The 17,086-nt window shown below is 63.6% G+C and overlaps 1 protein-coding gene across 1 annotated transcript; it reads right to left on the bottom strand.

Moving 5' to 3' along the window:
• Positions 1-1,759: 1,759 nt before the first annotated feature.
• On the bottom strand, positions 1,760-5,856 carry CST7 (cystatin F). Its single transcript, XM_006136892.5, has 4 exons — positions 5,680-5,856; positions 2,958-3,130; positions 2,383-2,499; positions 1,760-2,021 (listed from the first exon to the last, which is right to left on the bottom strand). The coding sequence occupies exons 1-4, from the start codon at positions 5,747-5,749 to the stop codon at positions 1,944-1,946; spliced, it is 438 nt and encodes a 145-aa protein (XP_006136954.3). The 5' UTR covers positions 5,750-5,856; the 3' UTR covers positions 1,760-1,943.
• Between the last annotated feature and the right edge of the window lie 11,230 nt (positions 5,857-17,086).

Below are 17,086 nucleotides of genomic sequence, written 5' to 3'. Positions count from 1 at the left end.
CTGGGGCGCGACGCCTGCACGCTCAGAACAGGCTCCGGGATGCTGAGCTCTCCGACCTGCTCGCTGCATGTTGGAATCTGCCTGCTCCTTGGAGGAGCGGCGTGGCCCGGAGCTGGTTGGCGCTTAGCTCCATTGGCCCCAGTTGGCGCTTAGCTCCATTGGCCCCAATCCGTTCCACGGGGGGCGAGCCCGACGGCACCTGACTGGACCAAGACTCTGGTCCCACAATAGCTGTGGTCCGGAGGCCCATGGGTGTTGCTGGTGGGAGGGGCCCAGCGGCAGAGCTGGCAGGGCCAGCGGGATGTGCAGGGCAGCAAAGCCCAGCCTGGCAGCGAGGCTGGCAGGGCCACTGGAGCCCGGCGGCCGCCCCACCCCGCTGTCTGGGCAGGTCCCGAGGGTGACGGCCCAGGGAGGCCCAACCTGTACTACCTGCTCCCAGCACCACAGCCTGGGGCCCGACCTCCAGGCCATGCTAAGTATCCCCTAAAGGGGAACAAGCAAAGGCTCCTCTGCACCCCAGGGGCTGGAGCCAGCTGGTGCCTGCGGCGCTCGCAGGGGTTCTCTGGGCCGTGCCACACGCCTGCGCCTGAGGGAAGAGTCGCTGGCTGCTTGTGACCAGCTTAGCACGGGCATCCGGCCCCCGGGCTCCGTGGGGAGCAGGGTCCCTCCTCCCTCTGGGGCGGCCACACCGGAGTGGTGGCTGTAGGACAGGCTGGCGGCAGAGGCCTTGTCGGGAGCAGCTGTTGCCCAGGTAGATGCTCCTGTGAGCCCCACCCAAGGGGAGGCGCCGGCAGGAGGGAGGGATGTCGTGCTCAGGGCCTGTGGCTCTTTGGGGGTTGCTGGGGCCAGAGCTTGGAGGCTGAGTGCCTAAGGGGTGTAGGCACCTAATGTCCATCGAGCTGCAGGGAGCGAGGCACCTAAATCCCTTTAACCATCTCTTCCTTAGTCCCTTGCCTCCTCCCCCCCCCCCCCCCCCGTGCATGTGGCGGGGCCTGCGCCCACCCACGTCCACCGTGCAGCTCGGGGGTGAGTTGGCTGGGAAGGGCTGCCCAGTGGCGCTGGGGCCGATTCGTTCTCTGGCTCGAGCGAAACGCCGGCACCGCTCGGGGGGGGCTTGGCACTGGCCAGAGGGGGCGTAATTCCCAGCTCAACACCCCCCCCGGAAGGGAGTTCAGTGCAGCAAAGCTGGGCGCCTCCCTCCCCCACAACGGCAGCACTCGGCCGCCAGGGCCCCTCCACACAGGCAGGGACAGGCTAGTGCTGGCTGGGTGGGTCCCTGCCGCCACTCACAGGTCTGCCCGACAGCGGCTGACATTGGCGCTGGCTGGCCCCCGGGGGGCGTGGCCTTTCGGCTAAGCCGGGGTCTAGCTGGCCCCCGGGGGGCGTGGCCTTTCGGCTAAGCCGGGGTCTAGCTGGCCCCCGGGGGGCGTGGCCTTTCGGCTAAGCCGGGGTCTAGCTGGCCCCCGGGGGGCGTGGCCTTTCGGCTAAGCCGGGGTCTAGCTGGCCCCCGGGGGGCGTGGCCTTTCGGCTAAGCCGGGGTCTAGCTGGCCCCCGGGGGGCGTGGCCTTTCGGCTAAGCCGGGGTCTAGCTGGCCCCGGGCGGGGGGGGGGGCGCATGACCTTTCGGCTAAGCGGGGTGTCGTTGACTTTCCATGGACGCGTGGGCCAGTGAGGTTGGTGGAACAACCGTTGTCCGGGGCTTAGCTAATACGGCAAAATGCCTCCGGGACGGCTCTCGGCACTAACCCTATTCAGTGAGCTCATGACTCTGGGTGGGTTTATGGTGCAGACTTTTGAGCTGTCTCCGAAGAGCCGGAGATGGAAGTCAGCTGCTCTAGGCATGGTCCCTGCAGCAGTTCTTCCTGGTCCCTGCGGCTAGGCGAGAGCGCACAGACCGGGCCGAGCCCCTCCCGGCCGCGCGCAGCCCTCGCTGGGGAAGGCGGCTCAGCGACAGCGAGAAACCGGCACGTGGACTTGATGTAGCCAGGGGATAGTCCAGACCTCGAAGTAGCATCTCAGCATCTGCAGGCAGGAGAGGACAGGTCAGGCTTCTAAATTCACTCCTGGGGGCTGCCTCAGAGCCAGCCGAAGAGTTTGGGGGTCCCCCTCCCTCCTAGGCCTAAGGAAAGGGAGGGTGGGCGTGTGACCCCCACCCCCGGGGGGAGGAGCAGATCCCTAAGTCGGGCGCCTGGCCGTTAGCCTTTCGGCAGCACGTTTTGGGGGGCCCCGCTCTGCTGTACTGACAACACAGGCTGCCCACTCGTGGGCTTGTGTTGTGCAGAGTGTGAAACCGACCTTGCCATTGTCTGCAGAGCAAGGGTGGGGCTGACCCCCGGGGCCGGTACAGCCCCCAGGCAGAGGAAAGGGCAAAGGAAACGCCTACTTGCTGCAGCTTTTTCTTCTTCTGGAAGTCGCAGCTGTCCAAGTTGGAGTGTCCCCTCTTGTCGCACACGGTCCGGCTGATTTCCACGTGGATCATGTATTTCAGCCCCCGCACCACCTGCAGGAAGCGGCGCCGTGGGGAGAAGAGGTCAGACCTCTCCACAAGCGGCTGGGGGATGGGCCTACACCAGCCACACAGCGTCCGTGGAACTCTGCCACGTGGGGGGAGGCCTTGGGGCTGAGCAGACAAACGTGTCCCAGGCCCTGCCCCCAGCAGCGTGCGCTGTCCGAACGCGGCCTCCAGGAGCAGGTGCTCAGGGCCAGCTGGTCGCCGGCCTGGGACGGGGCAGTGTCTTCTGGGAGCGAGGCTAGAACCCGATTTCGTCGAGCCTGTGGACGTACCCGGCGGGCACCGCCTGGCTGCTTTCGCCAGTTGCCATCGGGCTGGCCGGGGAGCCGAGTACGCCACCAGAGCGGGGACCCAGCTGCCGGGGCTGGCGCGGCGCTGCCTGGACGAGGCCAGGGATGCCCCTGCCTGCGGCGGCGAGAGCAGCAGGCGGCTGCCCCGGCGCTTACCTGCACCAGCGCGCGGGTGATGCGGGACTCCCTGAAGAGGAAGAGGTCGTTGGAGCTGTTGTTGTAGCGATACACCCCAAAGCGGGCGGCTGTGCGCACTCGGGGGTCGTGGGGGTCCAGGACTCGGGGAAATCCCGGTGGGGCGGTCGAGTTCGGCTTCTGCAGGTAGGGAGCTGGGAGGCCACAAGCAGGGTCAGAACAGCTGGCCCAGGGCACCCCACCTGCCGCTGCCCCGGGGCTACCCCAGCCTCCGCAGGGCCCGGCCAGCACCTCCCTCTGAGCCTCTTTCCAAACCGGGGCTGCGCCCCCCCCCCCCCCAGTGCGGGAGCAGGGGCCCAGCGGGGGACAGAGGAAGGGGCCGCCCCGCACCCTGCTGCCCGGGGAGCTCTGCAGCTGGGTCTGGCTCGTGAGCTGCGTGCGGAGGCTCCAGGCTCCAGCTTTTCACACCTGCAAGGCTCAGGCCGCCGCGTTTTCACACCGTCTGCGTCAGCACCGAGCCGCGGCACGAGCCACGTGCGACGAGTTTGCACCGACAGGCCCGTGGTGCTCGCACAAGCGCGTGCGCGGGCCCTAGTGACAAGGCGCGCCCCCGCCCGGCCCCTAGCGCCTTTGCACAAGCTGCCCCCGCTTCTCCCATGCAGCCCGCGTGCGGGGGGGGGGGAGCCGGGGGCCCCAAGCCCCGCCCCACACACGGCCTGGGGGCGGGGCTGAGCCGAGCTGGCAGCTGAGTTACGAGCAGCCCAAACTTTGCACCAGAAGGTGAAAAATGCCTCTTGCTCCCCCCGCTCAGTTAACCACCAGCGGCCCCCCCCCCGGTGTTCCCTACCAGCGCCCCCCCCCCCGCCCAGTTAACCACCAGCGCCCCCCCCGGGTGTTCCCCAACGGCCCCCCCGAGTGTTCCCTACCAGCGCCCCCTCCGCCCAGTTAACCACCAGCGCCCCCCCCCCGGGTGCTCCCCACCAGCGCCCCCCCGGGTGTTTCCTAGCGGCCCCCGCCCGGCCCCCAGCGTCCGGCTGCAGGCAGGGCCCGGCCGGCGGAGCAGGGGCCGGATTCCCGCTGTGACGCCCCGGCGTGGAGCGCGCTGCTGCGGGTAACTCGCGTGGGAGCAGCTGGTCCCTCCCCCCCGCGGGGCCAGCTCCGCCTCGGCCCCTCCCCCACGCTGCGGCCCCCTCGCCCCCCCCGGGTCGGCCGGAGCGTGGCCCTAACCACTGGGCCCCCTTCCTCCCGCGCGAGGCCGGGGTGCGCCGGGAGCCCCTCGCTGGCCCGGGCCCGCTGCGCCTGGGAGGAAGCGGATTTCCGCTCGCCCAACGCTCCTGGGCGCGCCTGGGGCCCCCGCCCGCTCTGCCGGGGGAGGCCGCAGATTGGGGTTTGGGGCTCGCTGGAGCGGGCTGCTGCTGAGCCCCATCGCTGTCCCGAGCCGAGCGGGGCCCTGGCCCGCACCCAGCGCCGGGCCCTGCTCCCCCCAGGCTGCCGAGCAGGTGCTACTGCAAAGGAAGCCAGCACGTGACCCCCACCCACAGCTGGGGAAACCGAGGCAGGAGAGGGCGAGGAAGCAGCGCGCCCAGCCCGCAGCCCGTGAGGCCGGCCGGGCTACAGGACCCGACTCCCGGGGGCCGAGGGGCGTGCGGGACGGGCAGGGCCTCCTGCCGGGCTGGGTTGGCCGCTGATGAAGTGAGCAGGGCCAGCTCCGTGCCCCGCTCGGCCAAGCCCCAGGTCAGAGGCAGCCTTGCTCAGTGGTGAGGGGGCTTGGGTGCCAGCCCACGTGATCTGTCTGAGCCGCAGCCTCCCACGTGTGAAAGGGGAACGAGCAGCTCCCCCCCCCCCCGGGGCTAGGTCGAGGTGCTCCCGTGTGGGGGCCGTGCACGCGCAGGGCCCTGGAGCGCAGCCCCTCGGAGGTTGCCCAGCGGGCTGAGGCCTCGGGTAGCTGCTGCCTAGTGGTCACAGCGCCCCGCCCCCGGCGGATTCGATGGGACGGGCGTAGCCTCGCCACTGGCTGCCGCGGGAAGGGGGAGCCCGGCCGGGCCGGGGTGTCCTGGCCAAGCGGAGCCGGTCACGTCCCGCCTGGGCCGCAGGGGCAGAGCTGAGAGAGCCGGGGCCGGGTGCGAATGGCGCTTCTCCTGCCGGTGGCCTGGACGGCGTCGGGCCGGTGCTGGTCGGTGGCTCCAGCCAGCAGCGCCCTCCCGCTGACGGGTCGCCCCGCGGGGCTTCCATGCCTGAGAGCCGGCCCGTCGGCTCCCTGCACCCCGCCCCCCAGAGCCCGGCGCTGCCCCTGGGCCCGGGGGGTCTTACGCGGGGGAGCAGGGCCGGGGGATTCAGAAGCTCCAGCGGCAGCAGCTCTGCAGCCTCGGCCCCAAGGAAACCACAAGCGGCAGCGGCCGGTTCAGCGGCGCCGCCAGAGCGCAGGGCCCGGGCGCCGCCTCGCGCAGACGGAGCAGCCCCGAGGCAAAGCCCCTTTGAAGTCACCACTCGACAGATTTGCAGCCGCGTTTCCGGCGCGGTGGAGCCCGCCGGGAGCCAGGGAAAGGGCCGGGCGGGCCGGGCAGCTTAGACGCTGCCGTGAATTGAATCACAAGTTGCCCTGAGGAGCCCGAGACACGTCTCGCGGGGGGGGGGGGGGATTATACACAACCCACCCCCGGGGGCCGGAAGAGACAGGTGCCCCCCCCCCGACATGCACCCGCCGGCAGCGCGCAAAGCAGGGCGAGGCGGTTTCTGCTCTTACCGGTCGCGCTCCAGGCTGAGTCCCATAGACTGAAATAGCAAAGCACCGCCAAGCCCCAGCCAAACCTCATTGTGAGCAGCTCCGCAGAGCAGGGAGGAGTGTGTCAGGCGGAAAACCAGCCGCTCCCCTCGCCCCCAAGGAAGGGCTGCCCGAGCACTCCCATTGGTTGCTGGGGGGAACACACACACCCGGCTTGACACACAGAGACGGACACACCCCCCACACACAGCTTGACAGAGAGAGAGACACACACAGAGCAGAGACAGAGCTCGAGACAGACACACACAGCTTGACACACAGGGACAGACAGACACACACACAGCTTGACACACAGGGACAGACAGACACACACACAGCTTGACACACAGAGACAGACACACACACACACAGCTTGACACAGAGCAGAGACAGAGCTCGAGACAGACACACACAGCTTTTCACACAGACAGACACACACACACAGCTTGACACACAGAGACACACAGACACACACAGCTTGACACACAGAGACGGACACACCCCCCACACACAGCTTGACAGAGAGAGAGACACACACAGAGCAGAGACAGAGCTCGAGACAGACACACACAGCTTGACACACAGGGACAGACAGACACACACACAGCTTGACACACAGGGACAGACAGACACACACACAGCTTGACACACAGAGACAGACACACACACACACAGCTTGACACAGAGCAGAGACAGAGCTCGAGACAGACACACACAGCTTTTCACACAGACAGACACACACACACAGCTTGACACACAGAGACACACAGACACACACAGCTTGACACACAGAGACACACACACACGCACACACAGCTTGACACACACACACAGAGCAGAGTCAGAGCTCGAGACAGACAGGCGCACACACACACACACACAGCTTGACACACAGAGACAGACACACACACACAGCTTGACACACACAGAGCAGAGTCAGAGCTCGAGACAGACAGGCACACACAGCTTGACACAGACACACACACACACACAGCTTGACACACACACACAGCAGAGTCAGAGCTCGAGACAGACAGGCACACACAGCTTGACACAGACACACACACACACACAGCTTGACACACACACACACACACACAGCTTGACACAGACACAGCAGAGTCAGAGCTCGAGACAGACAGGCACACACACGACTTGACGCTCTGAGTGGCAGCTGTGGAGGCGCGTCGTGCCCGGGGGGGGGGGGTGGCGGCGGGTTGCACCTGCCAGGAAGACGCTGGCCCTGGCTCCATGTGCACTCCGATAAGTGAAAGTGCCCGCGGGACAGGAACGGACACGGTCCCGGCCCTCGGCACAGGGCGGAGCCTTGCGGCCCATGGGAAGTGCACGTTGCCCGTGATCACGGGGGCGCAGGCCCGGAGGAGGGGGGCAGCCAGGCCGGGGCTGGGGAAGTTCTGGGGCAGGAGTTAACTGGGCTCCTCGGAGAGCCCTGAGAATCAGGCCTGTCTCCGCAGCCAGAGCGCCCGGCCGGCGGGTCAGCGCGGGCCCAGGCCTGCGGACACAGGGTCACGGTACTTGGTGTTTTCCCTGGAGCCCCCACTGCCTGCGTGTCCGTGTGTATCTGTGGCCGGGAGAGCACCGAGCCCCCCACAAGACTATTCAAAACCCGGAATGATTTGTAAGTCGACGCCTGATTGCGGAGTGCGTGGAACTGGCAACGTGGCACTGGGAGCATCCGTCGCTAGGAGAGGCAGTGCGGCCTCGTGGGCCGTGCCCAGGACCGGGACTCAGCAGCCATGGTTTCTTTTCCCAATGGCACTGCAGGTGGCTTTGGGCATCTCGCATCACTACTGTGCCTCGGTTTCCCTGTCTGTGAAATGGGGCTAATGATGCTGCTTTCCGCACAGCGAGAGAAGAGCTCCGCGTTCCAGCTCTCCTGTGCAGGACGGAGTGCAGTGCTCGTCTCCCCCCCAAGGAGCCTCCTGGAATGCCTCGGGCAACGTGCTACGTGCAGCTCGGCCGGGGGCTGGGAGCTAGTGCCACAGAAGCAGCTCAAGGAGATGCTGCCTTGGAGTTTCCCTGCAGGAACCAATCGGATCGACTCCAGCTCTCCCGGAATCGATCCCTGACCACGGCCGAGTCCCAGCGACATCGGCCCCAGAAGGTCCAACAGGGCGAGTGCGACCTGCAGCCATCACGGGACGGGCCTCACGATCGTGGCACTGAACTCGCTCCCGTCCTGGCTCTGGTCGGTGCTCGCCCTGCTGTGCCCCCAGGCCATGGGACACGAGGAGCAATCGACACTGTAACCCCCCCCCCCCCCGGCCCGTGGCAGGGTCCTGTGGCCCAGGGCGGCTGCTTAGACTGGCAGGGCTGGTGCTAGGGCGCTGCAGTGCAGGTATCTCCCCTTGGATCTGAGCCCCACCCCCTTTCAGGGCTGGCTCGCGGCTTAGGCCCCCTGGTCTGGCAGGAGGGGGCACGCTTGGCCCGGGCCTCACGATCTGGCCCAGCATGGGGATAAGAGCTCGGCCTGAGACCAGGACCAGCCCCAAATGACCCAGAGCGCCAGGCTGGAGCCCAGATGCCTGGGTTCTGTCCCCGGCCCTGCCGCCGGCTGGCCTGGGGCAAGTTGCTTCCCTGCTGCCTCAGTTTCCCCTTTGGGAGCTGGAGAGATGCTGCTGCCCTGTGCAGCCAAGCACGGTGACTGGGTGGGGAGAGGCAGAGGGGCTGGAGCTCTCTGCCCCCCCCCGATGGACGTCCGCGCCCCAGGGCCCCGCACCCCTCCCCCTCCTATTCCCCTGCAGGGTCTGTGACGTGGCACCAGCAGAATGCCCCCTCCCGCCGTCACAGACCCAGCGCCGGCCAGTCAATCAGCGCGCAGCCCCGCGGGAAAGAGACTCGGGCAACGCCGCCCATGGAGGGGCGGGGCGATGGGGCACCTGCCTGGGCACTGGGACCCCCCGCATGGGGGAGGCTGCCGCTGGCGGGGGGCGGAACGGGGGCGGCACAGTACACACAAGTATGGCCGGACTGCACCCCAGCAATGTGCCGGCCCTGGCCCAGCTGGGTGTCAGCCGCACTGTCACATTACTGAATTGGAGGGAAGCAGCCAGATCGCTGCTGCACCCCTAGGTGGGGGTGTTGGCCCCAGAAATTGGTGTGGGGGGAGCCATGTGGGGTGTTGAATGGGAGATTATTGTTTGTTAATCTTATGTACACTATTTATGTGAGTGTATAATGTCTGTGTGTGTAGGTAGGAATCTGTGATCTGTGTGGAAGCTGAATATTTCTGTGAATGTGGTTAAGCATGGCTATGGACAGGCTGAGTAGACAAGCCCTGTGGAACAATGACTCTCAATAGGCTATGGACACACCCAAAGAATGGGATTTGTCACCTGAGGGCAGCCAGCAGGGAACACAGAGATTGGCCTCTGACCTGGTGACTTGCTGCATACCAGAAGAGGCCAGGAAGGGTATAAAGAGGCCATGTGGTCGATGCCATTTGGTTCTCAGCTCAGCACTTCATCCCAGAGGCAGCACTGCAGGGATTGAAGAGCCCGGAAGACCTGTTAACCCATCCTGATCGTAGGATGTGCAATAAGGACTTTTAAACTAGCAGCTGCAACATCTCTGCTAGAGCCTGCATCGAGGACTGGGAGATTCGGTGCATGTAACGTACTGTACTTTAATAACCTTACTCTCAGGCTTTTCTTTCCTGTAATAATAAACCTTTAGATATAGATTCTAAAGGATTGGCCCAGCGTGATTTGTGGGTAAGGTCCACAGGGTAAATTGACCAGGGATCTGTGGCTGGTTTCTTGGAACCGGACAGAACTTGTTCGGGGTAGGTGGGATTGGGTGCTAGGACCCCCCCACCTGTGTATGAGGCCCAGGGCCATCTGGGGCACGGATATTGCTGGGGTGTCGGAGGGGTTTTGCTCGGGAGGCTTCAGGCAGGCTGCTGAAGCGCTCTGTGGGACTGGTTTGTGGCCTGTTTGGAGAGGTCGCCAGTCAGGGGGGGCTGTAAGGAGCCCCGGATTTGAGCAATTCGCCCTGAGCGGACGCCCTCAGCTGTGCCCAGACACGGCCCGGCCCGTCACATGCTCTCTGGCCCAAGCCGGGCATCTGCCCGGCTGCTTTCACCCTGCGCCGGCTCCTGGGCTCTGAAACGTGCCACTTGCTGTTGTGCTGGCAGCGCAGGCGAAGGCGAAGAGACCCCGCGAGCCAAGCTCAGCACAGGCCTTGGACTGATGCTAGGGGCCGGGGCCGGGGCCGGGGCCGGGCATCCCCGTGGAGAGCCCTGGGCTGTTGCGAGGGGGCGGGTTGTAGCCGGGGCCGGGCAGAACATGCACACGGAGCCAGGGAGCCAGAGCAGGGCTGGCTTGGGGCAGGAGGAGGAGCACGAAGTTGAAACAACCAGACTCTCCCTTTGCATTTCTCCTTGCAGTCGAGCTAGAACGAGGCTGCCTCTGCGATGCCCCAGGGAGGGAGCTAGAGGACAGCGCCTGGCGGTGGGAGCCGCAGGAGGACGGCTGCAGTGATGCTGTAAAGCTGCCCGGCATGGGGCTCTCTCTGCAGAGATTTGAGCTGACCCAGCCGTGTGGCCTCCACCGATTCCACGGAGCGTCGAGCAAAGTGTGAGCAGAGATTTCCGTGACCTGTGACCGGCAATGGCAGGTCAGGTTGTGCCCGTGTGCTCCGGGTCTGCGTCCTTGTGATCTGCCACAGCTCCAGAGCCGGGCTCAGCCTTGTCCTTAGAAGGAATGTGGGTGCACGGGACATGACCAGCAGGGTCGGGGTGGTCCTAGAGTTGAGTTATGCCCCCGGCACATCACTTCTCTTCCGCTTACACGCAGGTTGCTGATTTACAGCCGTGGAAGATAATCTCCTCCAATGAGCTGTTTGGTGCTGTTTGCGGATGACGTTTCTCCAGTGCTAAAAATCATGGAGGGATCCTCAAGGAATCCATTTTGAAGCACTTGGAAGAGGGGAAAGTGATCAGGAATAGTCAGCATGGATTCACCAAGGGCAAGTCGTGCCTGACCAGTCTGATTAGCTTCTATGTCAGGGTAGCTGGCTCTGTGGACATGGGGAAGTCTGTGAATGGGATGTACCTTGACTTTTGCAAAGTTTTCAATACGGTCTCCCACAGTATTCTTGCCAGCAAGTAAAGGGAGTCTGGATTGGATAAATGGACAGAAAGCTTCTTAGACTGTCGGGCCCAGCGGGTAGTGATCAACGCTCGATGTCAGGATGGGGGTCGGTTTCTAGCGGAGCGCCCCAAGGTTCGGTTCTAGGACCGGTTTTGTTCAATATCTTTATTAATGACCTGGATGAGGGGATGGATTGCACCCTCAGCAAGTTTGCGGATGACACTAAGCTGGGGGGAGAGGTAGATACGCTTAAGGGCAGAGACAGGGTCCAGAGTGACTAGACAAATTGGAGGGCTGGGCCAAAAGAAATCTGATGAGGTTCAACAAGGACAAGTGCAGAGTCCTGCCCTTGGGACGGAAGAATCCCAAGTATTGGTACAGGCTGGGGACCGACTGGCTAAGCAGCAGTTCTGCAGAAAAGGCCCTGGGGGTTACAGTGGATGAGAAGCTAGATATGAGGCAACAGTGTGACCTTGTAGCCAAGAGGGCTAATGGCATATTAGGGGGCATTAAGAGGGGCATTGCCAGCAGATCCAGAGAAGTGATCATTCCCCTTTATTCAGCTTTGGTGAGGCCACATCTGGAGTATTGTGTCCAGTTCTGGGCCCCCCACTACAAAAAGGATGTGGACGCATTGGAGAGGGTCCAGTGGAGGGCGACCAAAATGCTGAGGGGGCTGGAGCACATGACCTGCTAGGAGAGGCTGAGGGACTTGGGTCTGTTCAGTCTGCAGAAGAGAAGAGCGAGGGGGGATTTGAGAGCAGCCTGCAACTTCTGAAGGGAGGTTCCCAGGAGGCTGGAGAGAGGCTGGTCTCAGCAGGGCCAGATTAGAGGGGGGTCTAGCCGGGCAGGTGCCCGGGGCGCCAACCTCTGGGGGTTGCCAGATTGTGAATTGGAGGGTGCCGTGTGCCTGGGGCGGGGCTGCGCATGCGCCACGTGCTCGCTGCACAAGAAGGGCTCGGGCCGGCGCTGGCTCTCCGTAGGGACGGGCGGCAGAACAAGGAGCCAGGGTCCCAGGGAGGCCTTAGGGATATTCGGGAAAACGACTTTTCTTTTCCACAGGAATCAGACGCAGGCTCTGCCAGCTCCCTGCGAAGTTGACACAGGCAGGTCGAGTTTCCCAGGGCCCCGGGGGCCCCTGGATAGAGATGATGCGTGGGATGGCGGGTGGATGGGGTTGGTTCCCCCCCATTTGGCGCCTACGGAGCATGCTCAGTAACACCGCCACAGCCTCTGCCCTCAGTCTGTACCCCTGTGCTCTCACACTCCCCCCCCCCCCCGTCCCGGCATGCGCAGGTCGGCTCCCCCGGCCCCCGTCTGGAATGGCTCTCTGGCTGTCCCCAGGCGGTGACTGAGAGGAGCGGGTGCTGGCCTTGCTTTGCACTCCCTGCCAGCCCGAGTCCCCGCGTGCCCTTTCCCTGGGCCGCGTGGCGGCGGAGAGGAGACGGGCGGTTTGTGGTTGGGACGCCGACGTCGGACCCAGAGCTCCTGGGCCCTGTTCCGGGAGCTGCCAGAGACGCCCCACGGGGCCCTGGAGAAGGTGCCGCTAATCCACCGCCCTTCCCAGAGCCTCCATCAAAGTGAGTCCGAATCACGTTATCACCGGGGGCCCAGGAAGACCTGGACACGCGCAGATTACAAACAAAGAGCCGTTGACGCTGGCACGTGTCTTCACTGAAGCTTTTGCAAGAGCACAAGTGCATCCTCCCGCTCCAAACGCGGCCAAGGTTAATGAAATGCCGGCTGCTTACCGTCCCCGCGGCCCTCGCACGCAGCCACAGCATCTAGCAACGACAAATGAGTGAGGATATGGAGGGCCAAATTCTGGCCACGGTTACAGCCGTGTAATGTCGAGTGATTCCACTGATGTCGTTCTAGAATTACTTGGGCAGCTGAGAACCCAAGCTGGGCTGATTACAGCAAACGAGAAACCGACTCATTTCTTCAAAACCAAATCCTACCTGCGTGAAAAAACCCGACTTACATATTGCACATTTTGCTGCTTCAACAGAAAAAGCCGTTGAAGATAAGCTCAGTGTTAGATCGATAAGGAGGAGAGGGGTTGGCTTTACTGTGAATCCTCACATCTAGCAACCCCTATCAGTATAGACAATCACACGTGGCTGAGATAGATATCAGCTGTTCAAAGGAAAGTAAACAGGCTGATTCTGTAGTGCAAATAATTCTCCTCTATTTAATCTAGCCCAATGCAAAGATTCACAAGCTAGATTTCGAGTAAGTTGGGACAATAGTTTCTTGATACTCCCAGATACAATGTTTGCCCAGGCGAATTGTCTGCCTTTCTTTTCCAGTTAACATTCAGCCTTCAAAGAACTGTCTCTTGTAGAGATGGATGGAAACTGTTGAAAAAACATTTTTCCAATGAAAAATGCTCATTTGTGGAAACCAAAATTGCTCATTAAAAAGGTCAGTTTTGGTAGATCTCCTGACTGGAGATATTTCCAGAGGCAGGGTTGCGAGGGGAGTTTTGAAACTGACACAACATTCTCCTTGACATTTTCCAAACAAGACGCTTTGTTTTTCAAGCCAAAATGGCTTTTCATGTTGAAATGGGAGCAAAGTAGATTTGAAAAGTTCTGCCATCCCGCCCGGTGTCTGCGGTGCCCCAGTGCTCACTTACCAGGCGTTGCACAATGGCTCTGAGCGCCCGCTCGCGGGACGAGACCAGCTGCCCCGGTCGAAGGCAGGCCTCTGTCCTTAGCCGACCCCGGGACCTGAATCCCAGCCAGCCAGGCTGAGGGGCGGTCACCCGGCTCCCCTCACTGACGGGGCTCCTCAGCGCGAGTCCCCGTCGGGTTGAGCAGGCACCCCACACACCAGGGACTCGCCTTCCAGCCCGTCGGCCGTTCCTGCCCACGGCCAGGGGCATTGCGGGCCCGGGCGGGAGTCATGCAAACCAGCAGAGTGGAAGCAGGGCCAGAGCAGAGCAGACACGTCCGGTAGCCCTGGTCTCCGTCTAGAGAGCAGGGCGTGTGGGCACGCACACGCACACGCACACGCACACGGGGAGAGGTTGGCCCCTCTCGCTGCTCACCGGGTAAGCCAGCTCTGTGCGGTGCCTCCTGTGACGGCACGTTGGGGGTTCCCCGTCTCCTGCACCCCGAAATGGCACAAACAGACTGCACCAGCCAGTGGAATTGAGGGTGGTTTATTGCTCCTCCAGCACAGCGCAGCACAGATGTAATCTGGTTACAGGAACTGGGCTAGGATGCCTCAGGCCCCCTTGAGATGGGGGAGACTGGGCCCCTAAACTCCAGCCCCTTCCCCTAGGCTCTCCTCCATGCCCTCCGACAGCCAGCAACCCACTCCCTAACTTCCAGCCCTGCCCCCCAGCCAAGGCAGCATTCCACCTTCCTTTGTTCCTCTCCATGGGGGGTGTCTGGTCACTGGTTTGCATAGTGACTCATCCTGTTTTGCTGGGTCGTGGTACCCACGGCAGCCAGTGGGGGATCCCCCAGAGCCAGCAGCATAGAAACCAGCCAGGTACCCCCACTACGTCACAGTTCTCCCCCCTCCGAGAGCGAACTGAGCAGGGTCACTCCGCTCGTGACCTAGGGAAGTTCGGGTCCTCTGCGTGGGAACCCGCCCCGGGGACATGGGTGCTCCCCTTGACTCGGGCCGGCCGTGGCGAGGCCCCACATGAATTGGCTTCCCTCTGTCCACTCGCCGCCCCGCTCCAGGGCGACTGGCAGAGGCCTGTCCTCGGGGGTCACACCCACCCTTCCGCTGGCCTTGATCTCTGGCCAGGGTCTCTCGGGCTGGGGCCATGAGCCCAGCGAGCCTTCTCTGGACAGCCAGGGCGGCTTCCACCCCCGATGCTCCATCCAGGGAGGCCTTCCCCTCCCATAACTCTCTCAGCAAGCCCAGAGGGTCTATCTGGGGTAGAGACCCCCAAGCCGCTTTCCTACTGTCTTGGGCCTTCCCGCCCCTCTGGCAGGAGTCACAGGACCGGCAGTACCGCTGCACGGCTGTAAAGATTCCCGGCCAATAGAAGTGCTGGAGCAGCTTCAGCCGGGTGCTCCGGATCCCCCGGTGGCCCCCAACGGGGACATCGTGGGCCAAATACAGCAGCTTGAGGCGATACTTTCGGGGGACGACCAGCTGCCGCTGGACCCCCCATGCCCCCGCCTTCCTGGGGGGGAGCCACTCACGGAACAGGAGCCCACGCTCCCGCAGGAATCTCTCCTGGCCACCTCTCCCCCGGGGTTGAGCTGCACGGAGGCCAGCCTGGTCCCTCAGCCTCTGCAAGGAGGGGTCTGCCTGCACCTCAGCCTGGAATTCAGCTGCTGAGGCAGGGATCGGGACCTGTCCCCCACCTCTGCCTAGGTCCGGAGTCCCAGCCTGGCTGGACCCCGTGTCCACTGGGATGGGACCCTGAGGACGCTGCCAGGAGTCCTTCCCTGGACCCACGTTGTCAGCCCCCCGCTGGCTCTGGGTGGTGACTAGAGCCCGCTGGGATTCATGGGGCCACTCCTCTAGGTCGTTCCCCATCAGCACCTCGGTGGGCAAGTGCGGGTGCACCCCCACTTCCTTGAGGCCTTCCTTCGCCCCCCATTTCAGATGCACCCTGGCTACAGGCACCTTAAACGGGGACCCGTCTATGCCCTTCAGGGTCAGCTGCGCGTGGGGTAGTATCCGCTCCGGGGCCACTATGTCGGATCGGGCCAGAGTCACCTCCGCCCCCGTGTCCCAGAAGCCCGTCACCTTCCTACCATCCACCTCCAGGGGTATGAGGCACTCGCTCCGCAGGGGCCGTCCTGCCCCCACCCGGTACACGGAGAAATCCGCCTCCTGAGAATCAGACCTCCCAGGGGAGGTGCACTGAGCATCCTTCCCCTCTCTCTGAGCTGAGGTTTGCCTGCCAGCCCCTGCCTCTGGGGCAGCCTGCCCTTCCTCCCGCCCCAGCCAGTTAACCCTGGAAAGTCCCCGGTCCTGGGACCTGGTGCACTGAGCCCTCTTGTGGCCTTTTTGCCCACAGCGCTGGCAAGTTAGGCTTTGGGCTGTCTCTGTCCAGGCCCTGGCTGGTTCTCTGGGGCGCAGACGACCTGTTCCTTGGTCTCGCCCCGTAGTTGACTCCCTCCGTCGCTCAGCCGAGATCCGGTCTCTGCGCGGTTCCCTTTCTCTCCGGGACTCCCGTTCACACCCGGACCGGCTCTCCGTGAACTCATCCGCCAGTCTCCCGGCCTCCTGGGGGTTCTCTGGTCTCCGGTCCTTGAGCCACAGCCTCAGTTTGGGTGGGCACGCTGCATAGAACTGCTCCATCATGACCAGCTTGAGCAGCTCCTCTGCAGTCTGGGCTCCGACTCCAGACACCCACTTGCGGCAGTATTGCGCCAGGCGGGAGACCAGATCCACATAGGTCTCCCGTGGCCCTTTCTGTACCCCCCGGAACTTCTTCCTGTACATCTCGGGGGTCAGCCCGAACTTGTGCAGCAGGGCCTCCTTGACTCGGTTGTAATCCCCGGGCTGTAGGTCCTCCAGCTGACTGAGCACTCCGGCCGCCTCCTGGTTCAGTGCGGGGATGAGCTCCTTCAGCCAGTCAGCTGGGGGAACCCGTTGCAGTCCACAGGCCCTCTCAAAGGCACTGAGGAACCCGTCTATGTCACCCACGTCCTTCAATTGGGCAACCACGAGCCTCTCCAAGCGTCTGGCAGTCCTGGGACCCTGGGGCCCATCCACTCTTGGCGCAGCCGGTGCCCCGCCGGTTCTCCGCTCTGCCATGGCCAGCTCATGCTGCCGCTGCCTCTCTCGATCTTGGCGCTCCCTTTCTCGGTCCTGGCGGTCCCTCTCTCGGTCCTCTACTTCCAATTCCTTGATCCGCAGCTGGATCTCCAGCCGCCGCAGCTCTGCTTGGCTGGCCCCTGCCCTAGATGGGCTGCAGCTTGCAGGCCTCCTGGGGGAAGCTGTCTCATCTCTCCTGTGGGTTCCAGCGCTCCTCCCCCTCTCTGAGCCTGACACACTCTCAGGGGGGGTCTGGCTGTTTCCCCTGGGGACAAGATCCTGGCCCTGTGGCTGGTCGTTCTCTTCTAGCTGAGCAATCAGCTGGGCCTTGGTTGCTTTCTGCACAGGCAAGCCCCTCTCTCTGCACAGCCCCACCAGCTCTGCCTTCAAGAGTCGGGCGTAGGCCATCTGCCCGCTGGGCCCCTCGGTGCAGACTCACCAGTCTAGTGCTGCAGCGCCCCACGGTTCCCAGGAACCGCTTCGCTCTGTCTCCAGCACGCCTGGCTCCAGGGCTCTTGCTTCTACTGCGCCTT

The sequence above is a fragment of the Pelodiscus sinensis genome, chromosome 3 (assembly GCF_052426305.1).
Source record: "Pelodiscus sinensis isolate ZL-2025 chromosome 3, ASM5242630v1, whole genome shotgun sequence".
In the NCBI taxonomy this organism is placed as follows: Eukaryota; Metazoa; Chordata; order Testudines; family Trionychidae; genus Pelodiscus; species Pelodiscus sinensis.
The sequence above is the reverse complement of the archived record's forward strand: the minus strand, read 5'-3'. Positions and strand labels throughout refer to the sequence as shown.

Bases quoted from the DNA above. Each gene is read 5' to 3' on its own strand.
- CST7 (XM_006136892.5), bottom strand. From the start codon at position 5,749: ATGAGGTTTGGCTGGGGCTTGGCGGTGCTTTGCTATTTCAGTCTATGG. The intron at 2,500-2,957 runs GTAAGCGCCGGG...CGCTTCCTGCAG, and splicing joins TCACCCGCGCGCTGGTGCAG to GTGGTGCGGGGGCTGAAATA. The intron at 2,022-2,382 runs GTAGGCGTTTCC...TCCTGCCTGCAG, and splicing joins AGAAGAAAAAGCTGCAGCAA to ATGCTGAGATGCTACTTCGA.